The sequence below is a fragment of the Carassius carassius genome, chromosome 22 (assembly GCF_963082965.1).
Source record: "Carassius carassius chromosome 22, fCarCar2.1, whole genome shotgun sequence".
NCBI lineage: Eukaryota > Metazoa > Chordata > Actinopteri > Cypriniformes > Cyprinidae > Carassius > Carassius carassius.
The window spans coordinates 1,411,745-1,439,026 of record NC_081776.1 but is presented as its reverse complement, the minus strand read 5'-3'; the positions used below and the strand labels follow the sequence as shown (position 1 = coordinate 1,439,026).

At 32.3% G+C, this 27,282-nt stretch overlaps 2 protein-coding genes across 4 annotated transcripts in view; one reads left to right on the top strand and one right to left on the bottom strand.

The window, feature by feature from the left end:
* Nucleotides 1-652: 652 nt before the first annotated feature.
* Nucleotides 653-6,071, top strand: LOC132098303 (KRR1 small subunit processome component homolog). The gene is made up of 10 exons (XM_059504445.1): nucleotides 653-798; nucleotides 1,191-1,363; nucleotides 1,459-1,593; nucleotides 2,083-2,208; nucleotides 3,002-3,085; nucleotides 3,184-3,240; nucleotides 3,847-4,017; nucleotides 5,060-5,137; nucleotides 5,235-5,328; nucleotides 5,867-6,071. The coding sequence occupies exons 1-10, from the start codon at nucleotides 729-731 to the stop codon at nucleotides 6,004-6,006; spliced, it is 1,128 nt and encodes a 375-aa protein (XP_059360428.1). The 5' UTR covers nucleotides 653-728; the 3' UTR covers nucleotides 6,007-6,071.
* Nucleotides 6,072-10,318: 4,247 nt separating this feature from the next.
* Nucleotides 10,319-27,282, bottom strand: part of LOC132098643 (cytidine monophosphate-N-acetylneuraminic acid hydroxylase) — a 33,461-nt gene continuing 16,497 nt past the window's right edge. For all 3 annotated transcript variants that reach the window (XM_059504717.1, XM_059504716.1, XM_059504718.1), the window contains 15 exons: nucleotides 25,028-25,196; nucleotides 24,443-24,660; nucleotides 23,299-23,390; nucleotides 22,544-22,656; nucleotides 19,805-19,995; nucleotides 19,643-19,723; nucleotides 16,507-16,573; nucleotides 16,350-16,431; nucleotides 15,042-15,179; nucleotides 14,785-14,920; nucleotides 13,994-14,137; nucleotides 12,996-13,170; nucleotides 12,740-12,856; nucleotides 12,550-12,665; nucleotides 10,319-10,904 (listed from right to left, as the gene is read on the bottom strand). In XM_059504717.1, the coding sequence (XP_059360700.1) occupies nucleotides 10,802-10,904; nucleotides 12,550-12,665; nucleotides 12,740-12,856; nucleotides 12,996-13,170; nucleotides 13,994-14,137; nucleotides 14,785-14,920; nucleotides 15,042-15,179; nucleotides 16,350-16,431; nucleotides 16,507-16,573; nucleotides 19,643-19,723; nucleotides 19,805-19,995; nucleotides 22,544-22,656; nucleotides 23,299-23,390; nucleotides 24,443-24,648 (1,761 nt within the window). In that variant the 5' untranslated portion in view covers nucleotides 24,649-24,660; nucleotides 25,028-25,196 and the 3' untranslated portion in view covers nucleotides 10,319-10,801. The remainder of the gene's footprint in view (nucleotides 10,905-12,549; nucleotides 12,666-12,739; nucleotides 12,857-12,995; nucleotides 13,171-13,993; nucleotides 14,138-14,784; nucleotides 14,921-15,041; nucleotides 15,180-16,349; nucleotides 16,432-16,506; nucleotides 16,574-19,642; nucleotides 19,724-19,804; nucleotides 19,996-22,543; nucleotides 22,657-23,298; nucleotides 23,391-24,442; nucleotides 24,661-25,027; nucleotides 25,197-27,282) is intronic.

The window sequence follows — 27,282 nt, the reverse complement described above, 5'->3', positions numbered from 1 at the left end:
AAATTTGGGGAATGGAATAACTGAAGGAATATAAAATGTATTCATTAATTTATTATTTAGTTAACTTACCAGTTTATTTTTAATATTTTAATGTTTTAATCTTAATGTTTAAAATAATAACAATAATAAAGATAATATAATTAGAAGATATACATTAAATGAACATATAAATAAAATATTTGTTATTATATTATTTCATATATATATAAAATATTTTATAATAATAATAATAAGTTTTAAAATTATTTTAAAATGTATTTATTTTAATTATAATTTAATTTAAATATAATTATCATGTATTATTTCTTTAAAATTATAATTTAAAATAATAATAATTATTATTATTATTAATATACAAGTAAATTATGACATTAAAGATATTATTAATTGTAATCAAATTTTAAATAAAGTAAAAACCAAAATACATTAGTTATTGTATTATAATTCTACATTTGAAAAATATAATATTCGAATTTATTCGAATTTAAATGAATATTTATAATAGTAATAGTAATAACACATTTTAAGAAAAAAAAATATGACTTTTTGTGAAAGGGGATATCATGAAATGTTTTAAACAATAATTGTACTTTCAATTCATAGACTCAGTTAATTAATGCGGTTAATTGAGTTGTTTCATGTTTCCTCCACGCCACTAGGCGGCAAGACTCACGCTGTTCGCACATGACGAGTAGACGCAGCGTCTGACGTCACTGCCCACAGCAGCAATGGCGGCTCCCACAGAATCCACGAGTGAAACGCTAACAATCAAAAATCTGAAAAAGAGCAAAAACACAGGTACAGTTACACTTACAAACCATCAAATATGCTAAATGTGATCCTCAGGGATCAAAAATATCCGTGTTATTGACTTCAAACGAGATGTTTATGTTTGACGCCGCTGTTATGTTTCTTTTAGCAACAATGCTGCAGTTTTGTTTTACAATCTTTTAGAAATTAATTTATTGTGTATTTGTTGAATTGTCCAATTCTCCAAAACACACCAGAGTACTAAAAGATTAACATTATCATTATAATACAGTATTTAATTGGTACATATTTAGCAGATTTTAGTAATCACACACTGATGGTGAAGCTCAGGTTGAGAGGATTGTGTCTGTGTTATGTGTAACACTGCAAGTCATTTCAGATCAAATCCTAACTAAACTCTGTTTTTTTGTGTTAAACAGATGAGACTGAGCTGCAGACGGTTCCAGACGGCTGGAAGGAGCCTAAGTTCACTCGGGTGGACAATCCCAAAGGTCTTCTGGAGGAGAGCAGCTTCGCCACGCTTTTCCCCAAATACAGAGAGGTGTATCTGAAGGAGTGCTGGCCGCTGGTGCAGAAGGCTCTGGGAGACGTCGTGAGTGTGCTCAAACTCAAACTGCTTTCTGAACGCTCATCAGCTCTTTGAATTGGTTTGTGTGATTTCTTTAACTCTGTGCTGCTGCTCTGTAGTTCATCAATGCCACACTGGACTTGATTGAAGGCAGCATGACGGTGCACACGACGAAGAAAACATTCGACCCCTACGCCATCCTCCGAGCGAGGGATCTCATCAAGTTACTTGCGAGAAGTGTGCCTTTTGAACAGGTGTGGGCTCATCAGTGTTCATGTTTTATAAATTAATTATTTATAGATTTGAACGAGTTCAGTTATAATTAAATATTGTACTTCATTCATCGGTAAAATACATTTATTCAAAAATAGATTTTTTTTCAAATATTATTATAAATACAAAATATTGTATATATATATATATATATACATATACATGAATTTATATATGAATTATTAAATCATATAACTTTTATTAAAATACCAATTATATGTTAAAAAAAGTGGAAGATTCAGCTTTGCATCACAAGAATAATGTACATTTTACAATATATAGTTAAATAATAAACGGCTATTTTACATTTTAATTATATTTTATAAAACCATTTTTTACTGTTTTATTTTTATTAAATTAATTCAGCCTTTTTGAACATAAGAGAATTATTTAAAAAAAAAAATCTTATTCCAAATTTAATCTGTAAATTCAGCCTCAAATCTCCTGTTAAACTGTTTTATTGACTTCAGGCTGTGAGGATACTAGAAGACGACGTGGCATGTGACATCATTAAAATTGGGACGCTTGTCCGCAACCGCGAGCGTTTTGTGAAGAGACGACAGAGACTGATCGGCCCCAAGGGCTCCACGCTGAAGGTGAGCAAAGACAGCCTTCGCTCTTATTATAATCTACTTGTCATTGTGTTTTAATCACATGCAGCGAGCTCAAAAATTATGATGTGTACATAACATAAGAATTTAATCATATATCACATTTTATAATTGTAGTGATTTCTAAAAATGTAATTTTTTATTTATTTCTAAAGACTAAAAAAATAATTGATAAAACTAAAAAAAGGCACATTTAGACTTTGGGTCTATAGAGGGATTATTTTATTTTTTTGCTTTGCGAGATGAAGAAAGTTGTTTTAATGTTTGATGGCTCAGATTGTGATTTGATTTAGTTTTATATGTCAGGCGTGTCTTCATTTATTGATTCTTCTAAATATGCTGTATGTATTTAATTCAATTAATGAATGTTGTATCATATAAAATCTCAATATAATTTATATTTTTTATATCAAAGTATTAAAAATTTTGTTTGCAGTTGTTACTTTACTAATAACTAATAATTTTATTCAGCAAGGATGCATTAAATTGATTAAAAGTGACAGTAAAGACAAAAATTTTTAATTTATAAATTGTAAATAAAAATAATTTACAGTTTTTTTTTTATTTATAAACTAAAAAGTAATAATTTATAATAAAATAAAATAAAAACTAATAAATTTCACTGATGATCTTTAGGTTTCTAGAGAGACTTTATTCTTTTCTCTCATTTTGAAGAAGCTCTGTTGGAGTGTATGGTGTGTTTTGAGTTTGTTTCATTGCTTTCTGAGCTTGTCATCTGATGCTGTGATTAAATGTGATCTCTTCCACATTGTTTCAGGCTCTGGAGCTGCTGACCAGCTGTTATGTGATGGTTCAGGGAAACACTGTTTCTGCTCTCGGCCCGTACAGCGGTCTCAAGGAGGTGATGCCTTTAGCTGCTCGATGCCTTTAATAATCCAAACCCTGAAAAAAATGAGTGATGTAGAGGAATGAGCTGGTGTTTCTCGTTTGTTTCTGCAGGTACGGAAAGTGGTCTTGGACACAATGAAGAATATTCACCCCATTTACAACATAAAGGTACATAATGCTGTTGAAAATAAGACTGTCATTCTGTGTAAACGAACCACATTTCAGAAGCTTCTCATCGGTCAACGTTTTTATTTTTTGGAAGAATTAAAATATTAAACGTCATAATGCATATTAAAGTGAGTAATCCAAATAACAGTCGAGTCAAACTGGCTTGAGAACGACTGCAGCAGCATTGCTCGTAGGTCTTTTAGTAAAATCTGTTGACTTTAGCAATCTGTGTTGCATTATACAGTGACAGTTCAGAAATGGGGAAAGAGCACTTCAGGCTTTTTTTTTTTGCATGCCTGAAACTCAAGTGTGCACGCCTGAAACTCAAGTGTGCACGCCTGAAACTCAAGTGTGCACGCCTGAAACTCAAGAAGTATTAAAGATATCTTACTGTCCTTTTGTATTTTATTTCTTTCTTCGGGTATCTTAATTTTTTAGGACCTCTAACATTAATTTCCAGAGATGCATGGATTTCAGTATGGCTCCTTGAGTGAATTATACACATTATCAGTGGTCAAAAACCAAATATGGGTCACTTTGCATATGCATGATATTTAGTTTGTATTGTGGATGGTTAATTGTGTGTGTGATTCGATCTCTTTCTAGACGTTGATGATCAAGCGAGAGCTGGCGAGCGACCCCGAGCTGCGCACTCAGAGCTGGGAGAGATTCCTGCCCAACTTCAGACATAAGAGTCTCTCCAAACGCAAGCAGCCCAAGAAGAAGACTATGAAGAAGGAGTACACGCCGTTCCCCCCGCCGCAGCCCGAGAGCAAGGTACGAGTCCACAGATCAAGTGCTTTATGAGCAATGAGGCGCCACAGGGATTTGACCCCATAGACACAATGGACAATATCATAAAAGATACATATCGAATGTAAATAATTATTTAGCCAATAAAAAATATATTTTTTTATTTTTTTATGAAGCATATTTAATGTGCAAAACTCAATACAAGAGAAACATTCATTAAAATATTAGTCAGGTGTAAAAAAAAAAAAAATCTGGAAACTTGAGCTGAGCAACTGCTTAGTTAACTGTATTTATTTAATAATTATTTATAAAATTATTACATTTTATTAACATTTAATGTCGCATCATGAATCATAAATAATAAATTAATTTATGTGTGTATATATATGTATGTGTGTGTGTGTGTGTATAAATATATCAATTTGTTGATTTTATATTTATAAATATCAGTTTAGTATTTTACTTAATAAATTAAAATATTCAAATAACATTTAATATCTATAAGTCTATAAATTATAAATAAGTAATTTATATAATTATTAAATATCTTTTTTAATTCATATACTAAATATTTTAATCAAATTTAATATAAAATTTTACAGTAAATTTATTCTATTTTGAGGACATCCCTTGATGTGTAAATTACAAAAACAAGCAGGTATTTAAAAATAAATAAATTAATAGTTTTAAGTCATTGCTCGTGTGTAATGTTTTTCCGCACTGATTTATATTCATAAATTAAGTAAAATATTTAATTAACGTTCATATCAAATCTACAGATAATTAATATATTAAATATTATAATAGAATAGAATTATATAGTACAATAGAATATATTATACTAAATATATTTATATATTTTGATTAAATATTAATGAAATATATTACTTAATTTATAAATTAAAATATTTTATCAGTATAAAAACATTTATAGATTTTTAATGTATTTTTGAAAACATCCCTGAATTCATAATTTCCAAATATAATAATTTATTTAAAAAAAAAAAAAAGAATAAATCCACTTTTAACAGTCGACATTGTTCATGTGTAATATTTTTGTGCACAGATTGATAAGGAGCTGGCGACCGGTGAGTTCTTCCTGCGGGAGAGCGAGAAGAGACGCCAGAAGTTGAATGAAATTAAGGTATAATATAGTATATAATGGTTTTTATGAGTAGTTATGATGCATGATGGCACTCAGTTCACTCCTAACGGCTTGTGCTTTGTTTCCGGGGCTGAAGGCCAAACAGGCTGAAGCTTTATCCAAGAGACAAGAGCAGAGGAAGAAAGATTTCATTCCCCCTAAAGAGAAGCCGGCCGTTAAGAGCAAACCAGGTACAACAAACACCCAATACTTCACAATACAGTGTGCATCCAGACACATACAGCACGCTTTCAATATAGTGCTGTCATTACAACATTAGTCAGTATGTTTGAAACTGCAGCAAATGTGTGAGTGTGAAGAGTGTGAAGCTTATATTCAGTTATAAATAATAATAATAATACTGTTCCTGTGGCATTGCATTACCAGCGCAAAAAGCTTGTGGGTTCAATTACCAGGGAACACACACTAGTAAAAAAAAATTGTATAACCTGAATGCACTGTAAGTTGCTTTTTCGATAATAGCAGCATCTGCTAAATGCATAAATGTAAACGTAATATTACAAAAACAAAAATTATATATATTTTACATGTGCTTTTATCCAGAGCAACCATGCATTTTATTATGCATGTACTAATGAAAGTCATTCAGTCATTACTAGTAATATTGCATCCCTGCTAAAATGAGTTTAAATGAGTGTGCATACTTCAATTGAAAAAAGCATGCAAACTCATGAGGTTTTTTATTATTTAATATTCTCCTCCTCTTAGCAACAGCCGAAAACAAAATTGATATTCAAGCCCTTAAAGAAAAAGTGAAGAAGGCGAAAAGTAAAAAGCTGGGAGCTCCTCCTGTAAACCTCGAGAGGTCTTCAGCGAAAGACTGCAAGCGGAAGAAAGTCAAGAGCTGAAGGATCTGACTGTGATGCTGATCGCTGGTGTAATATTGTGTTTATTAGCCTGTGTGTTTATATTAAAGGTGTCTGCTTTCATACTTGTTCTGCATTATTAATCTCAGTCATTTATTAGACGTGGATAAAAACCCTGTGCTTAAATTCAGCGGAGAACACAAATGATTTAAACTAGTTTAGAGCAGTGCTGACAAACACTGAGCAACGATTCAATCAGGATGCTTTTCAGTCTTTTACCATGCTTTTACTCTAGTAACACTGACTGCACCATGCTATTGTGGAAGAAATGCGGGTTATTCATATTTTCACTTTCATTTTCACTAATAGAGTAATGAAATATAACTCATTACAGTATTTATCGGAATTGTGAATTTATACTTTTAGACATGCAAATAGTTTCGTTGCATTTTTACCATGGTAAAACTAGATCAGCTATCATGATCTAAATGTACGCTGCTGTGGAAGACCAATGGTTGATTTTAATAAAATTCAAACGTCAGAATAATTACATTTCACTGTTATAAAAATGAACTTTTTGCAATTTTTAGAAGATGTTTTTGATAATGAACATACATTTGCATCTGCATCTTAACTCAAGCTAAAAAAAAAAATATCAAAATATAATTCATATTCATTTCATACTTTCATACCAATTTCAAGTCTCTAAGCACGTTTCTCAATTTTTTTTTATTTAAAAATAAGTGTAACAATGCATAGTGGCATGAACTAAAAATTAGTAATGATAATAGTAAAAAATAATAAGTTACGATGACTTAGTTTCAATCACTTATGCAATTGTATTAATTAAACTCAAACACTGTAATATTACTATGCTCAAAATCATGAGGCACAAAACAAAAAAATTGTGGCAACTCCAATTATTTGAGTAGTGTCTTTTATTTACTTTTTCTACAGTATTTTCTTGTCCTATTCAATTTAACACAGAACAAATTAATATTTAAAAAATACAATATATTGTGGAACACACATGCTGTATTGCTGTTAAAAATTATATATGATAAGAGAATTTTAGTCACAGTAATGAGAATTTGTGGTAGAAATGTGCTTAATTTTAATCAAAATGACAAAAAAAAAATCCTTTGTTATTCTTTGCATAAAATGTGCATCAAAGCATTGCTGTTGGTGTCTGTCCCAGAGCAAGCGTGGCTTTGGCTGAATGTGGACTTTGACTGTTTTACGGTTGAGATCAGGATGTTTCACTCATGCAAATAGCTTATAACAGTTCTGCAGGCAAATATGAGCAGAACTGATATGAGTCTGATAATCACAATGAGGAGGACAGCGCAGGGTCCCAGTGAGTCCCTTTATAACATTCACACACACAGTTATTTATACTGTTATAGCTGTCTGCTGCTGAAGAGCCCCAAAACACTCGACAAGTTTGAATGTCATTGCATTTGCTGTTTCTCAGCTCATTTTGCTTCAGAACCAAGATTTTATGTTGTTGCATTGTATTAGCAGTGACCCAAAAAAGAGCCTGTTAATGTATAAAAATTGGAAAATATTTCAATGGAAGCTTATTTTCACCACCACGGAATAAAAATCTAAGAAGCGTAATTGTGATCACACAGTTCTTAGAAAAAAATGTGTTTACTAAAAAAGTTGCAATTACCATTCTTATTTTTTTATTCCGTGGTGGAGAAAAAAAAAAGAATTGCGAGATATCAACAAAGAATTTGCAGAAAGAAAAGTTAGAATTGCAAGGTAAAAAGATGCAACTACTTTTTTTTTTACTTTTTTTATTAATTCCATGGCGGAAACAAACAGAATTGCAAGATGTCAATTCCTAATTCACGGAAAAAAAGTAAAAACTGTGAGATATAAACTAATAATTTAAAGAAAAAAGTGAAAGTTCTTTGTTTTTTTTAACTGTGGCGGAAACAACAAACAAAAAAAAGAATTTTGTGATGTAAACTCGGAATTCTGAAAAAAAGTCAAAATTGCAATATTTAAACTCAAACAGAATCAGAATTGCAAGAGATAAAGGAAAAAGTTAGAATTGTGAGAAAAAAAGTTGCAATTATTTTTATTCTGGTGCAAAAAATAAAATTGGCGAAATGTAAACACTGAATACAGAGGAAAAAAAAAAGTCAAAACTGTGAGTGGGAAACTCTGAGTTTATAACTTGCAATTTCAAGGAAAAGTGTGAATTGCGAGATGCAAACTTAACAGTTGTAAGAAAAATGTTGCAATGACCTTTTGAGAGGAACACAATTCCAGAGGAACATGATTTACTGCAGTTTCAGTTCCTAATGTGAAAAATGTCATTCACTACACAAAGCAATGCATTTGTCATAAACGATGATCATCCTATTTAATGCTCATTTTTCTTATCTTGAGTAGTTTTGTTCGTGGTTTCATGCCACATAATTAGCTTTTGAAGAAAAAGAAAAGCTTGGCCTCAATATAAACTCAGTTTGAGAGATCAGGAGGAGGCTTACTCTGAGGTGCATCACGGGTGGAGTTTCCTGTGACAGGAAGTGACAGATGTGAAGTAAAGTGGTTTTTGTGGAAGTTTTTTTGTCTATTTTGTTATGAACACTTTGTTATGAGAGAGTTTTTCGTCACATGTGTCACGTTTGCAGATGCTGCAGGAGCCTCCTCTGAAAGGAGACACGCCTCGATAATTTCCTCTGTTGAAATTAAGCAGCAACACATTTACTGTGTGTATGAAGTATGAAATGATGCAGTTTCCTGCTGCTTCACACCAGCCAGTGAGGTTTAATCTTGTACACCATGAGAAAAACGTTTGTAGAAAACAGAAACGGTAGTAAACTGGACATGTCTTGTTAATTCATCTTAACACTGCAAACATTTCACTGATAGGATTGTGCAAAATTTAAATTGCAAGATGCAAATTCTGAGAAAAAAAGTGAGAATTGCATGATGTAAACTCACTTAAAAAAATCCCATTGTTAAAGGTAATTTCTAGATATAAATTCAGCATTAAAAAAAAAAGTTTGAACTGTCACATTTTGTTGCTTTGCATTCTGAATTGAAGACAGACAGTTGTACTTTCTCAGTGCATCTTATAACATCCAAGTGAAAGACAGAACACCATTGTCAGAAAAAATGACTTGTAAACTCAATCAGCTTCTCAATGCCACACAAAGACATTTGACTTTCACCTGAGATCATCTCAGCATGGAAAGAGCTTTCCTTGAGCATTTCAGTCCTTGGTAGTGCAAATGAAGCAAACAATCAACTACGGGCTGCAAGACACTGTCAAAAGATCTCCAGGATAAAGATCAATGCCTAGAAGCACAGTGAAGTCTATTATTAAGAAGTGGAAGAGACGCATGAAAAAAAAAAGAAAACGATAAAGTAATCCATTGCATTACACATTTTAGTTAACATAATCAGATTACTTTTGACCTAACACGATTTAAATAAGATTATCTTGCACCATATTGATATAAAAATACAAAGAGAGAGTAAAAATATATTCCAATAACAAGAGGTTTAAAGAATACAATAGGTCACAGGGTTCGTGAAGGAACTGCAGGAAGTTTTAAAGTTACATAATTTTGGAATCAGATTATGTAACCCAGATGACATGATATCAGTCACTACCCAGCACTGTTTACATCAGAGATGTTAACACCTCTGAATGGTGCCACATTGGTTGCATACCACACAGGGTTGTGGGTTAAACCACGTCAGCTCTTCAGCATTTAAACCCTGCTTGACAGGTTATCTCGGGTCAATGAAGCGAATGGAGACTATTATATCTCCTGCAATGATTTGCAATACTTTGCATATGTTATTTAGCATATGGAGCTTCATTAACTGCATGTACTGTGGTGTTTCTGTGGAAATTATTTATTGCTGATGTGTGAATGTTTGAGAGCAGGGATGCAGTGCAGGGAACCTGAAATGTTTCTGTTTGCAAAATGACTATCAGCGTTATTATTGTTAATTAAGACTATTAAAAATGTGTTATCAATGGAAAAAATGACAAAAGCACATGTAAAATTACTAAAACTGAAATGAAAATATTTTTTGTCATTACAAATTAAATTATACAAAATTTGAAAAGTGAAATACAAGTCTGAAATTGCCTTTTGTTTGTTAATACTTTTAAAACTCATATGTTTTTAGAAGTTAAATATTTTATTACATCCTACATGCACTTTTTAACTAAAGTGTATATAAAGTCTACTCAAATATAATAAGTTACGATGACTTAGTTTCAATCACTTATGCAATTGTATTAATTAAACTCAAACACTGTAATATTACTATGCTCAAAATCATGAGGCACAAAACAAAAAAATTGTGGCAACTCCAATTATTTGAGTAGTGTCTTTTATTTACTTTTTCTACAGTATTTTCTTGTCCTATTCAATTTAACACAGAACAAATTAATATTTAAAAAATACAATATATTGTGGAACACACATGCTGTTAAAAAAATAATAATAATTACATTTTCCACAATACCACAAAACATTTTCAACCCCATAATGTAAATTTCTAATCATAAAATTGATTGAATCTCATTCCAGTGTTTAATAACTCGACCAGATTATTCATTCATGAATTAGGATTCAAAGCACATAAAAATAAAAAATCTTACCGTTTACCATCATTATAGAAAATAATCATTATAGTCTTCCCTAGAAACATCATAAATAATAACCTCAGTGGGGTTATTAACAGGGGTTTTCCTTGTCTTAAGGTTATTAAGGCAGAAATGCTGGAGCAGCATCAGAATCATTTAGTGTTTTGACCCAGAAAAATAACGTGCATAATGTGCATATGTGTGTTTGAGTTAAGAAAGCGCACAGCCGTTACTGCTTACACAGGCCGTCTGAAGGAAAGCATCCCAGTCTGGTGCGGATAGAGGAAGTTCTGTCTGAAAATGATTCCAGAACCTGCCGATAAAACAACAAGAGATATTATTAGAGCCGGATAAAGTGCACACTTCCTTTACTTGAGTGAAAGATACTGCTGGTTATTACTGCATTACAAGTGGAAGCTGTAAAGACAGATGTAAAAGCACAGAAGTGCTTGCTTTTAAAAGCACTTAAGTACAAAAAGTATGTTTATTATTGTTGTGTGTAATACTCCCAATACCTTATGCCTCTGAAGCAACTCACAATACATTATACACTGACCAGCTTGGAATAAAGAGCTTTTAATGATATATATATACATATATATATATATAAACGTATTATTATTGAATTGTTGTAAATAAATGTCATATTTGCAACTGGTCAGTGTTTAAAAAAAAAAGTGGGAAATCACTTCACGTGAGCCTAAAGAGTGATTACAAAATAAAAGTCATGTTTTAGAGATTTTTTTTAAAATAAAAAACTTTAACTTTAAACTTTAACTTTTAAAGCTGCTCCATAGAAATGACTTTCTACTCGAGGGACTTTGATAGAAATGTAGTACGATACAGTAAAAGTACGATATTTGTCTTTCAAATGTAGTGTTTCCAGAAAAGATAGTACTTAAGTAAAGTACGCATACTCAAAAAGTGTACTTAAGTACAGTACTTAAGTATAAATGTACTTTGTTTTTTTATGTAAAAAAAACATTATTTTTAGGTACCTTGGGGTATCATGTAAATACTATGGTAAATTAATAAAATCACAGATTTATGTCTGAATGCAACATTAGATCTATATTCATTCAATATAATCATATATTATTGTTTTCAGACAGTATTGCCACTGTTGCAATTATTTTTATTATTTAGCTTAATTTTTTTTTTGTACTTTAGCACTAATTTACTTAAATTCAATTTTATGTAGTTTCAGGTTATTTTATTTTCTAATTTTATTTATTTATTTACGTTTTTCACTGAAAATGTATATTGTTCATTGTTCAATATTTCTAACTGATCTAGTTTAACAACAACTTCAACAACACTTACAGATATTTTGCATGACATGACAAACATTTCAAGTCAGAGACAAGATACTGTCTGAAAACAATAATATATGATTATATTGAATATTGAATGAATATAGATCTAATACACATGAACTTTCATCTGATTTAAAAACATGCTTTATGAATCTGTGTAATGTTTCTTTCGGTGTACTTTGTTTTAAAACATGCAACGTCAAAACCTTGTACCGTGAAGATACCGTGATACATGAATAAAATTCGTCTGACTGCAATTAGAAATATGTTTCATAATGTTGTTATTGTTTTAAAACTATTAAAAATAGTTCTTGTTTATTGAAATAAAGCTAAAATAAAATATAAATGTTCAGTGGAAGATCTAAGGTTGAGGAACTGAGAAAAATAAGGCTAAATTGAAGTACTAAAAACTAATATATATATATATATATGAATAAAAGCTAAATATAAATCTAGAGGCAAATCTATCTGAAAATGATTCTGCCAATAAAAAAAATGCATGATATGAAATTAATATTATAGGCCTAATACACATGCACGTGACATGAATTTGCATCAGATTTCCATTACAGATTTTGCCATGATATTTCCATTTGATGCACTTGTTTCATATTGTGTTGATGTTGTTTGCATGTATATTACTTGTGGTGATAAACATCAGGATCTCGACTCATTCTGTTACTGAAGCCGATGTACAGGTCGTCCCACAGCCGGCCGTTCAAAACCACGTGTCTCATCACATTAACTCGATTCTTGATCTGAAACACACACACATTTTACTCATTCGGTTGAATTTGACTTCAGCGTGCATCTCAATCTGCTCTGTTTATACCTCCTCAAATGCGTGATCTCTCTCCGGACGCATGTCTGGGAAAGAAAGATCCAGAAAGTCCACTAGATAATCGTAACCTCTCTTCAGAGGCATGAAATCATCATCCGTTTCAATGACCTGAGAGTTAGAGTTTGAAGATTAATTCAGTGCCACTCAGAGTTAGAGTTTAATGCATCTGTTGATGGGATTGTTTGTGCATGAAGTAGCTTTATGTGTTAAATCCACCAGAAGCTTGACTATAATGTGTATGATTTACCCGAATGACCAGATTGTAGCCTTTAAATCCTGCCCAGTTATAATAGTACTGGATCCAGCTTTTGTATTTAAAGATTTCAGCTGAAATCGAAGCATTCAGTTCGTCCAAATATAAGTCAAAGTCCCAACTGTCCTTAAAGATCTTTGTGTCTTTGGGTGGTTCAGTGATAGGACTCCTATGGTTATGATATTAAAACCAGAAAAGAAAAAGGGGAAGAAATAACAGAGACACATGTGACATGCTCATTCACTCATGCATATGATCATAACAACATAATTCTGACATGCAACATGCTAAGAAACAGGCTGATGTGCAGTCAATTTCATTCAACAGTTCATGTGAAATGGAAATTGAACAGATGCAAAAAGAATAAAAATAAAAAAGAGACTACATAAAATAGTTTACATATAATCACATGAATTTATAAAATGCATAATTATTCAGCCTATGTTTTGTAACAGGATTGTTATACTGTATTAAGTAAAACTAAACTAAAACCCAAACTATATAAAGCTTTTCTGACAAAAATAAAAAAGTAATAAAAAAAATTAATTAAACATTTATTAAACAATATTAATATTTTTTTTGTCAGGATACTTTTATTAATATAAAGTTATTATTATTAATAATAATACAATTAAAAAATATTATATTAATTAATAAAAATGGAAATAATAATTATTTTAACTGTAATAATCATATTAATATTAATATAAAAAAAATGAAATATAAAAAATATTTTCCTTTAGTTTAACGTGACCTAAAACGAATGCAAAATAAATAAAACAAAATAAAATAACAATAAATAATACAAAAAATTATAAATACACTATTAACCAATTAATAATAATAATCTCAGTGGTACTAATATAACACGTCTGTCATGTTAGGGTTTTTTTAATACATTTCATGCACTCAGGATACATCAGCATGCTCAAATGCTACACATTAATGATTTATCCTTTTGGGATGTATAATAAAAAAGCATGTGAATGCACCTGTTGGATGGGTCATGTAGTGCGAGGGCCAAATCCAGGACTGATCCGGGTAAAGGAGTCCAGGTTAAGATGTTCGGACAGCTCTTCCTTATCGATTCATTCAGATCTGCTGCGCTGTTCTTGAGGTTTGTCTCCTTTATGTACCTGTTAGTCATGTTCGTACATTTCATACTTTGATGGCTGTACATATACACACTACAGTCAAAAGATTGACATAATTGACATAATTTTTTTACATATTGTTTCAATTTAAAATATCCGTTTTCTATATGAATATCTGTGTAATGTAATTTATTCCTGTGATGCACAACTGTATTTTCAGCATCATTCCTCCAGTCTTCAGTGTCACATGATCTTCAGAAATCATTCTAATATACTGATTTGTGGCTCTAGAAACATTTCTGATTATTATCAATGTTGCTGCTTCATAGTTTTTTGGAATTCGGGATGCATTTTATTTTTCAGGATTCTTTATTGAACAAAAAGTTCAAAAGAACAGTTTTTATTAGCAATATAAATACTACTACTACTACTACTACTACTAATTATTATTAATACATTTAAAATATCTTAAAATAAATAGTTAAAAATAGTGATATTAATACAAAAATATTATATATTTTTATAAATAACTATTAACAATGATACAATTAAAAATATCTTAATAGTAATAATAATGATGTTATATACTGTAGCACTGATGTTTTCAGTGTGTTGCTTCATGCAGTAGTTAAATGTTGACTAGCTGGATGAGTTTCTGTGATAAAGCTGATTGTAAGAGAAGTGTTCACCTGTCAGAAGGATGTGCTTCGGTGAAGTACCCCGCAAACGGACAGTAGATCTTGGGCTGCAGTGATCTCACCAGCTGCGTCTTATAGTTTAACAGCTTCTTCCTCTCGTTCTTGATGAAACCTGCCTTCCAGCTTTCTGTCAGTCGAAAAGACAACAACAGCATTGTTTGTTTCTGTGCCATTATGCATTTCCTGACTGTACTAAAAGGTCGGCAGTTCCCATAATGCACCTGTTTAAAGCTGCACGTGTGACTCACCGGTGTATTTCCCGCCGTGGAAGGTCATGGGAAAACCGGAGGCACCGCCGGCGAAGTCGCTCATCATCACATCAACGCCGTGAGGAAGACGTCCATTGTTTGGTCTGGTGCAGTCCACTGTGTTCAGGATCATGTGACCTATTTTTTGAGTTCATACAAACTTTTTTACCAACACAGAGTTTCACCGTTAATTTCATCATTTCACCATTTCAACATAATCTTACTGTAACACTGTTCAGAAGTTTGGGGCCACTTTACATGCAGCACAAAACCAGTCGTAAGCAATAGCTATAAATACATTGTATGAGTCAAAATTATAGATTTTTCTTTTATGCCAAATATCAGTAGGACATTAAGTAAAGATTATGTTCCATGAAGATATTTTGTACATTTCCTAAAACGTAATGTTTGATTAGTAACATGCATTGCTAAGAACTTAATTTGGACAACTTTAAAGGCGATTTACTCAGTATTTCGATTTTTTTGCACCTTCAGATTCCAGATTTTCAAATAGTTGTATCTCGGCCAAATATTGTCTGATTCTAACAAACCATATATCAGTGGAAAGTTTATTCAGCTTTCAGATGAAGAATACATCTCAATTTCGAAAAAAATGTATACTTATGACTGGTTTTGTGGTCCAGGGTTACATTTATAGAATTTTTGTTGACAGATGTTGTCAGCTTTTTATCAGATTTGTGTCAAATTAACACACTCGCTGACAACATAAAAACTTGAGGGTGTAAAAAAACTGAAGAATTTAGAAACTTATTAGTATTGTAAATTGTAGTGTCAATTAAAATAACAATCGTGTCTTTAATGTAATTTTAAATTACACTTATATTATTAAAAATCTTAATTTTATATAAGTAGAACATTTTTTAAATAATATAAAATGTAATAAATTATAAAAACGTAAGCCAGTTTTTATTTATATATTTATTTATTGAAAAAGAGAATAATTTTACTCAGCAAGGATGCATTCAATTGATCAATAGTGACAATAAAGGCATTTATAATGTTATAAAAGATTTCTATTTCAAATAAATGCTGTTCTTTGGAACTTTATTCATCAAATGTATCTCTGTTTCTACGAAAATATGAAGCAGCACAACTGGTTTCAATGTTGATAATAATCAGAAATGTTTCTAGAGCAGAAAATCAGTATATAAGAATGATTTCTGAAGATCATGTGACACTGAAGACTGGAGTACTAATGATGCTGTAAATATAATATAATATAATATTTCACATTTCATTCTGTATTTTTGTAAATTTTTGTATTTGTGTAAATGAGCGTGAAAATACCTTTATACTCCACGATCAAGCAGGTGTCCATCTCCGGATGAACTCCGTCCATCAGAATCATAAATCGCAGGTGCTCATCAACCTTCAAATTATGGAAAAGCCAAAATGAAGAAAAATATAACGTGAAACAGAGTAAAAGAAAAGTAAAGAAACATACATTCTGCCACACGCCGAACGGCACCACATTGACGTTTGTTAAATTCACTCCACTTTTCTCAAGATACCTGCAATGAAATGAAAACACACCGTTGTCAGCCAAAACCCTTAGACGTAAAATATTACTAGAAATTTTAAGTTAATATTTTAGTTTAACAAAACCTAAGTATGTTTATAGTTCTCTGATGGTAAGTAAACAGATAAAATGCTGTAAAATGTGTTTTATTTTCAATGTTTTTATTTAAAAATTATGTATAGGGCTGTTCAACCCCAAAATAATATTTTGATTGTTTTCATATATTACGATTTGTTGTTCAAAAGTAGAACTGTTGAAGTTAACTCATTATAGTTAATATTGAGGTGGCTTTGGCAGTAACAGATTTTCCCGCCTTTTTGTTGTTCAAACTGTTAACAGAGACAGAGCAACACAACCTCATAATCTGAAAACCACAGCAACTGCCAGTAACCCTCTTGAATTGACTTTGTATTGTGGGAAGCTGCCTCTTAGTCATTTCTTTCTTGTAGCAAAAAACAGAACAATGTCTAAAAGCTGCTGAGTGACATACAGCAAGCAATCTAAACTACAAAAAAACCCCTAAATTTTTAAGCGGTTGACCTAAAAAAATAAAATAAAAGTGCATTTAAGGTTTTCATATATAACGGTTTGTTGTTCAGATGTACAACTGTGGAAGTCAACTCAAGGTTGATTTTTGAGGTGGCAGTTACAGATTTTCCCGCCTTTTTGTTGTTCAAACTGTTAAAAGACACTGGACGACAACAGTGGCAACACACATTCTTTATTTTTAACCAAATCAAAAGATGAGAGATATATTGAGAAACCACATTTTATTTTGAATGTTTCCTGATGCTGATGTTTGATGACATTGTTCAGTTTTTTTGCTATAAGTCAGAAATGACAAGGAGGAAGCTTCCCACAATAGAAAGTCAATGGAGAGGGTTAGATTGTTCAAGTGGGGGCGTGCCCTAAATGCGCTCTGTCTCTATGCCAAAACCACCTCATTACTGGCAGTTACAGATTTGAAAAACAATAAGGGTGGGAAAAATTTAGATTAAAGAACCCTAAACTCTGAAGCTGAACCATCCAGCAGACTATCAGCAAACTCTCAACAGGTATATTTCTTTTTTTAAATGTCTAAAAAATGTAACTTTCAAATTGGAAATTCGTCATTTCGTATGAATACGTTTCATATGGCTACTCTTAAAACGTCCCAACACAAAGAACAAAGACTACTGCTGATGCTCAAGGTTGCTCAAACTTTAAGGCTAAAAGAATCTCGAAAACTGAGATACGGACAATACAAGCAGTGATTTAACATTCAGGCATCAGTTCCCATACCCTATTAAAACAACTTTCACTTTCTCGTTCACATTTGTTCTTTCTTCTCACTATTACCTGAGTTCATTCAAAATGTTTATGCAAACACATTTTATGTGAATTCGAGTGTTTTTCACAGTCATGTTTGGTGTCATTTGAAATGTCTCAGTGCAATTAGTACAAAGGTCTCGTTTCCAAATATGCAATCCTAATCAAGATTTAAGAGTATTGGGTTACTTTGGGTGTTTATACTCTAAATGACCTAAACAGGATGTGAACTCTCCAAATTTAATCTCACGGTCAATCCACAGACCCGGTTGGGGAATGTTTATCTTGGTCTCAGTACATGGGAAATGTTATTGCAAAGAGCACTTCTATGGCCAGATCAGCACATAATCATTCTCTCTCTCTTAAAGAAAAGATGGATATAGAACCATTTTTGGTTCCTAAATAATTTTTCTGTGAACAAATCTTAAAATAACTTCAGTTTGAAGAACAATCAAAAAATCTAAAGAAACTTTTGGGGAAATGGATAAGTTCTTTAGATGTTAAAGGTTCTTTCCAGAACCACAGATTTCAATTAAATATGTTGTCCTGAAGAACCCTTTTATGCTGAAATTATTCTTTGTGTTAGAGATTAGGGACTGTTTATTCCCACTGTTTTGTTTTTTAAATCTGTAACAGTTGAAGTCACATCATTATAGGTAATAGTGAGGTGTAACTGACAGTTACAGTTATTTCCCGCCATTTTGTTGTTCAAATCAGTAACTGACAGGGGTGGGGGTGGGGGGCTGCCAAGTGGTGCCAGTACCATAAGCCCCAAGAAACTCAGAACGCGGCTCAACCAATCAGAATCAAGGACCGGAACTATCCGTTTTATAATTAGTAACATACAAAGTTTTCTATTAATTTCAGATTAAATACAAAATCAGTCTTGTTAAAAATATTGTATGCCGTGACACCCTCAATCTGGTACTTAAGTAAAAAGAAGGGTTTTTATCTGGAATTACACTATTAGGCTACTTTGTCCATCGCCCGTTAAAGATCAACTAACATAATCTGTAAAGGTTTAAAATGCATATACTTACACATATTTAATAATCAAGATATTTCAATGCTATCTCAAGACCAATTCGTACGTATTAATTCGTATGAATTTGTCCGACCTCGTACGATTTTGTGCGATTTGTCTAGACCCCAGTGATGGTAGGTTTAGGGGCGGAGTTAGGTGTAGGTCATTATGCAATTTCTAAAATACATACGATTTAGCACAAATCAAAATTCATTTATACGAATGAGGTCTTACAATTCATATGAATTAGCCACCTTGTAAAATATGTACAAATTGCCGTCACATCAGGCTGGATTTTTCATGATTTAGTTAACACATTTGGGAATATTTTGAATAAAAAGGAAAAATAAACCTATATCAGTTAAGTATTCCATACACTCATCATTCTGTATCGCTTTGATGTTTGATATAGGTTTATCTTGGAGAATTTGATGTTTTGAATTGAGTATTTCTGAGATGATAATGTAATTTCCATTCTATGCATTTTTCAAGAGGCTAACCAGAATAATCATTATAATAACATTTAGCCTAAATGATGATCAGAAATCCCATCTAAATTTGAGGTCGTATAAACTTGGAGTGTATTATTAATTAAGTATGTTATATATACAGAAATAAGTAGAAGTGATAGCCAAAACATCAGTGCAATTTAATATCACTATTTCTGTTTTAATTAGATTAATTGTGCATCCTTTTAATGCAGCAAACTGCTTTAGATTTTAGTCTCACCAAAACACTGGCCGTGAAGTGTCTCCGACGTAAATGGGAATATCTGGACGCTTCATGGAAAGACGTTGCAAAGTCGGGTAGCTGATAGAAAAAGTAAGATTTAAAATGTGCAGTTTTATGGCATAAAACAATACAATACAATATGGTGGATCAGACCCTAACCTCAGGTGATCTGAATGCATATGGCTGATGTAAATGAGATCGGCCTGACTGAGTCTGTCCATGGCTTCAGACGGAGGTTCGTGAAGGAGCCACCAGCCTCTCGCAAACGCTGGTCCTGTGAGCCACGGGTCGAACATCATCCGCTTGTTCCCCGCTTTCAGCTCCATACATGCATGTGTGAAATAGGTCAACTGGAACACACAGGATTCTTCGATGAACAGGACATTTGGAAAAATAAATCGGTAACACTTTCTATGAAGCCCATTTTTATAATGAATGCATAATGCATTATATATATAAAAAAAAGTATAATAATAATATGTTGTTTCATCTCAAATAACAACATAACAACATAACATTATAACAATTTTACTAAAACTTTTGAGTATGATTATTTATAACATGCAATAAACACCATGTTAAATCCACTTAATTTATAATGGAAAATAAATCATACTTTATCCTGACGTTATTTGTGACCATGGACCACAAAACAAAAAATAAGTGTAAATTTTTATGAAAATCTGTGGTCAAAAAGATCTAAATATTGAGAAAATTGCCTTTAAAGTTGACTAAATGAAGTTCTTAGCAATGCATATTACCAATTAAAAATTCAGTTTTGATATATTTACGGTAAGAAAAATGTACAAAATATCTTCATGGAACATGATCTTTACTTAATGTCCTAATGCACTGTATTTTACATATTAACTGTGTTTTATGTAAAATCATTTTTCTATTTTTAACTGTTTTAAATTCATTTTTAATAAGTAATAATTTTTTTAATAATTTCCAATGTTTTAAAATTGCTTGTTTTTATTCTTGTATTATTATTTCTTCATGACTATTTTACTTTCTTTTATGTTAAGCACTTTGAATTTCCATTGTGTACGAAATGTGCTATATAAATAAACTTGCCTTGCCTAATGATTTTTTTTGGCATAAAAGAACTATAAATAATTTTGACCCATACAATGTTTTTTGGCTATTGCTACAAATATACCCCAGCGACTTCAAGTTTCAAGTTTACTTTATTTATATAGCACATTTAAAACAGCCACAAGACTAACCAAAGTGCTTCACAAATGAAGCAGCATCATAAGAACAAAATAAAAAAATTATAAAATAAAATAAAACACAAATAGAAAGTTGGGTTTTTAAAAGAGACTCTGTCATTTCTGGTCACCAGATCTTCAGATCGTGTAAAGATTTAAAAACAAATAATATGATTTTAAAATGTATTCTACATTGAACAGGCAACCAATGAAGGGGCTTTCAAAGCGTAGTGGCGTGATCCCTTTTTGCTGTTTTAAAATAAATCTAGAGGCAGGATTGGACTTTAAATTTTGGACTAGTTGAAGATGAGAAATTTGAGCTTTTGAAATGCCACAGTATAATGAGTTACAGTAATGGAGACTTGACGTAATAAAACCATGCACCGCCATCTCCAGAGTCTTATCAGTGAAGAAATATTTCATTTTTGGCATCATCGGCATTAAAGTGAAACTACACTTCATGTTTTCTAAAAATAGATCCCAGAGGTAGCATTTATAATGAAAAAAGGGATTGTAAAAAGCCACAGGGGAGAGAAGCAGCCGAAGATAAAACTTCTTCTAGCCTAAACACGTATTTCCTGTCAGATAAAAATAACTGGAGCCACTTTAGAGAGACCCACCCACGATTTCAGTCTATTGATTGATACAGAATGGTTAATAGTCTCAAAAGCAGCTGATACATCTAAGAGAACGAGAACCACAGAGTCGTTTAACACTCTTAAAAGAGCAGATTTAGCCTTAAAACCAGATTGAAAGTGCTCAAACAGAGTTGGTCTTTTCCAAAAACCTTGGAGTTAAATTGTAAAACAGAGATAAGGCGATCATTTTTTAAAACTGACAGATCGAGTGAAGGCATAAGAAATATGAGAGTTATAATACATTATAAATATGGGAAATATAATTCAGTGTACGTTAAGTGGATGCATTGTGTTCATTGTGTATTATAAATCAACATAATCTTAAAAGTTATATCCACGGATAAGTTAATATTTGAATGCATTAGAACTTGTTATGATTACTCATGAGATGTTATAAAGTTATTTTTTTTTTTTATAATACGTTATGCATTCATTGTAATGCCTTGAGCATACTCTTATAATGTATTATAAATAAATACAGGCTTCATTAAAAGTGTTACCAAGAATTCTTCTATAAACATCACTTTTGAAAGTTTAATGCATCCATCCTTGCTGGATAAAAGTCTTAATTTCTTTCAAAAACTAAACAAGCAAAAACCTAAACCGTCATAACCCTAACTTAGGAGCAGTATTCATTTGTGCTTAAGTGACATCAGCTCCATATTGATTTTTCTTTGGTATTTCATTACAGTTTAGACAAATATTAAAGGTATGTTCCGGGATGCAAATCAAGCTTCTGTAGTTTTCTTTGACCAGGAAGGAATCCAATGGTAATTGGTGCAGTGTTTACACTAAGGTGTGGATGTGTGAGACAAGACTTATAATTAGTCAACAATGATGTACATGCTTTAAGTTCTGTTCAAGCAGTTGGTTTACATCAGAAATACATGTTTGTGTAGCAAACGTTTTGTACGTATTTACACTAAAACTTTTCTATGGCATCGCTTGAAGATCTTTTTGAAGCACCATTATTTTTAAGAGTGTTATTGCTGTGTTCGAGCAACGAATGAGATGTTAATGAGATCTCATTTGGGTGTTGATCCTACCGTAATCTCTCCGGCGTGTAGCTCTTGTGCTTCTCGGGGTTCTGCGGTCCAGGGGTCTGGAGGATTCAACTCTAGCAGCTCTAAACTACCGTCAGTATCTGACAGCACTGCCTCTACAGTAAGACAATAACACAGAGATCGCTTCCAACAGCTATACAATCAATATCCATCAAGAATTTATATGTGACCCTGGAGCGCAAAAGCAGTCTGAAGTCTCTGGGGTATATTAGTAGCAACAGCTATTGTTACTATTGTTACACATTGTATGGGTCAGAATTATAGATTTTTCTTTTATGGCAAAACTCATTAGGATATTAAGTAAAGATCATGTTCCATGAAGATATTTTGTAAATTTCCTACTGTGTATATATCAAAACTTAATTTTTGATTAGTGATATGCATTGCTTAGAAATTCATTTGAACAACTTTAAAGGTGATTTTTTTTTAAATATTTAGATTTTTTTGTGTGCAAATTTTCAAATAATTGTATCTCGTCCAAATAGTGTCCGATCCTAACAAACCATACATTTTGGTTTTGTGGTCCAAGGTCACATTTATATATTACAATCATTAAAATAAAGGTTCCAAAACCATTTTTGTTTCCCCTTTCAGTAGAATTGTCTTAGTGTAAAGAACAAATGCAATGGAAATGTTAATTGGATGTTAAAGGTTCTTTATAGAACCACTGATGCCAATAAAGATCAAGAGTTTATGAAATTGTTTTCACAGCCCTCTTACTAAATAACTAACATTACCGAGTTCGTCTTGCATGAAGCTGTCTGGAGGGTTGACGTACTCCATAGTGGCCACGTTAAGTTTCCAGTAGTGTTTGGTGCAGCGCACTGTTCTATTACACACACACACACACACAAGTGCACATATTTAATTATTCATTCGTAATCAATATTTGGTAACACTTTACAACAATTTTTCAGTTATCTACTTTACATAACATGAACTAAGCATGAACAATACGTCAACAGCATTTAGTTCATGTTAATGCATTATTAAAATCAAAAGTTAAGCTTGGTAACATTAATTAATGCACTGTGAATTAACATGGACTAAGAATGAATCGACTGTATTTTCATTAAATAACATGAAAAATGGATACTGTAATAAATGTGTTGTTAATTGTTTGTTCATGTTAGTTAATATATTAACTAATGGAACATTATTGTAAAGTGTTACCAAATATTTATAAAGGATTTAATTAGATTTTTAAATGTATTTTTTCTTTTTAAAGAAGTCTTTTCTGCTCACCAAAGCTTCATTTATTTGAATAAAAATACAGTGATAACTGTAATATATTCAAATATTATTATAATTTATATTATAATTTAAAATAACTGTTTTCAGTGTGAGTATACTATAACAATGTAAATGATTCCCTTTGATTAAATATGATTTTTTTTATAATATTATATTATTAATAATGTTAAATATTTTTACAATTCAAAATAGCTTTTTCTTGCATGAATATACTGTAAAATGTAATTTGTTCCTGTGATCAAACCTGAATTTTCAGCATCACATGATCTTCAGAAATCATAATATGCTGTTTGCTGCACAAGAAACATTTCTTATGATCATCAACGTTGAAAACAGTTGTGCTGCTGAATATTTTTGTGTGAATTAAAAAGTTCAAAGGAACATCATTTATTTGAAATAGAAATGTTTGTAACATTATAAATGTTACTTTTGAGCAATTTATGCAAAAATATGAAGCAATGCAACTGTTTTCAACATTGATAGTAATAAAAAATGTTTCTTGAGCAGCAGCTCAGCATATTAGAGTGATTTTTGCACTGTAAAAAATACCAACTTCTGTATTTCAACTCACATTTTTTTTTCACATTTAAAGCATATTTTATTGTCAGTGTTCTGTTGTTCACCCACCGGCCGTCCAAGTCCTCTATATCTTTAATGAAGAGTCCTCCCTGGTGTTTGCACTGGTTCCTACACGCTCGAATTTTGTCTTTGCTTTTGTAAATGATGTAACATTTACCATCCTCTGGATGTTTCTTAAAATTAATTCCATCTTTCAGTGTCTGGACGTCTTCAGCCTCCAGTCGCAGGACCGTCTTTGAGACCTGAGATGTCATCGTGCTTCAGATCTAGAGACAAGGGACTCCACAGTTCACCTTCAGCACGGTCAGATCGGATCACTTTCATAGTTTCAGTTCTTAAGACGGATTGCTCTGTTTGCAGTCTTAAATACACATCATTCTAATGCATTGTTGCAGCTAGAAATGCATCATTACATATGACTGTTTTTTTACTCCTGTTTTTCTTAACGCCTAAAAAAACCTCAAATTTGAGTAAAACATGCAAAACCGAATAACCGTGTTATGTTTGTAGAGTAAAATAAAATAAATTCCCAGTCAAGTAATGTTGAAGTTATGACAAGTAACTTTTAAATCACATTGATTTCTAATAATTTCCCAGTTGTTATATAGAGTTATATAGAGAAAGCGACATTACCTTCGCTGGGGGCTGATTTCTGATGTAAATGTGAGCAGGAAGAAGCTCGTTTGAGTTCACAGAGTGAGAGGGTGTGTGTGTGTTGAAACCCACGTGTCAAGCTGAAAGTTAAGTTGCTGTCTGCTTATCAAATGCTCACAGAACCGTCAGGGTGTAACCTTCGTTTCCACTGAAAAAAAAGTTTCTGATATTACTCCAGTGGTGCATGCACACTTCCTAAAGATAAACACAGTTTAGCTGAATTTGTAGTTATAGCTGTTCAAATGGAGTGCACTGTCAAGATGTTTATTGGAGCATGAAAATACTTCAGTCACGTAATTCAGTGTTCTTAAAATCTGTGTTTTTGAGTACATTTAAAAGAGTTTTAGTGTTTAAAGTTAATTTATGTTGTATATCTGTAATACTAAAAGCGCATAGGTAATAAGTAACTGACATTTCCACAGAAATCTATTACTGAGTAGAGCAACATATCACGTCACCCACAACCTGACCATAAGACAAAAAAAAAAAATTGTATATTTAACTATTGTGAATGTCACGGAAACTTTAGACAATTACTGGATGTAAACTTAGGCCTCTGAAGAATAAGGGGGAAATCCAAAGTTAAACATGCAATTATGCATCTTTTATAAACACACAGCTTCTATTTAATGTTTAAATCAAACTAGATGACAGATCACCAGTTTAAAACTAGATAAAAAGGTTTGCACAACATCGGCCAAAAGTTCACCCCAAAAAAAAAAGAAGGCGGCGTAACTTTGATTCACGCTGTTGCTGTTTCATTGTAAAAGCGTAACTGCTTTGTTTGGCCTTCCGAAAGAAGACACAACTAGAAATCAGTGGTTAAGTTGTATCTACAACACTGTTCCAGAACAGTTCAACCCAAATATTTAGATTTTTTAGGAGGATGAGGACTGTTTCCTTCAGAGAGTAGCCTACAATGTCGGTGTCTGTTTCTATAAAGCGGGGCAATTACAACTTTGCAAGGACAGTCTGGTGCTTCTGACTCACAGTCTGTAAGTACGTTTACATATGTAAAAGCAGTGTAGATTAGCGCTTGTTGTTTCACCCATCACTAATGCAGACATGGTTTTATGATTACGTGGCGTGATGCAATGCAACAATTAAAAACACAGTACAAGTCTTTATAATCAGTAATTATATCCCCACTGGATGCAACAACTACCTTGTTTGTAATGGGTTTTATTTGTTTTGTCTCGTCGTGCCGAGACATATGCATCATGGTGTTAAGGGGCGTAACATTTTCCGTCCCACGCTTGAGGCATTCAGCCAATCACAACACATTGGATAGCTGGCCAATCAGAGCACACCTCGCGTTTCAGAAAGCGGGGCATGTAAGAGAATCAATAATGCACAGTATGTGGAAAATAATGTGTTTTTTGAAACTTAAAACGCATAAATATGTTGCATTACACCAAATACACAATGTTCATTTTGGCAACATCATATGACCCCTTTAACACATCTGATGTAGATAATAAATACATTTATAGTATAAAATAGTTTCTATGATATGCTTAGGGAAACGCAGCCGAGGCCATTTAAGGAGATTTCCATGCTCATGCAAAAAAAGCAGCATGATAATTTACATATTATTTACGTTAGATTCGTTTCCCTTATAACCCATCCTTTCTGGGAGACTGTTCTATATAGTATCAGTATAATCATCAGCCATTAATCAGGAATGTTTGTTGCTCGGTTCTGTACGTTAAATCCCGAATGGATTAACCATCTTGTTTATGCTACTAAAATCACCTATTGTAGGATGTATGAATATGATGTGTCATTCCCCCACAAAAAAAAGATAATCCTCATTGTGACAAAAATCTAAGGACATTCAAATAAATGTAAGGACATTCATACAAACCGTTGTACTGGTCCAAATGCGCCACCTGCTGTCAATTTGATGTTTTTTGTTTAGAACAATGAAAATTGGTATTGTGCCTTCAAAATCCAAACAATTTACAAGTAAGGGTGTCCTGAGTATTAGGCATTAGGTGCGTTCGACTTCACACAGCACTGTGCAAACCGATTGCAATCTGACCTCAAGCAGTGCATACCGGTTAGAAGTTTTGTCCAACTTGAGACTGTGCCGATGCCACATGACCGTCACGCGTGGCATCAAGTACCGTGAGAGTGTTTTGAGAGCAGCCGGCTTATTCAACCGCTACAGTTTCTCCAGAGTGACTGCAGGAGCGCTGATGACGACACAGCTGTTCACGATTGGCCAAAAT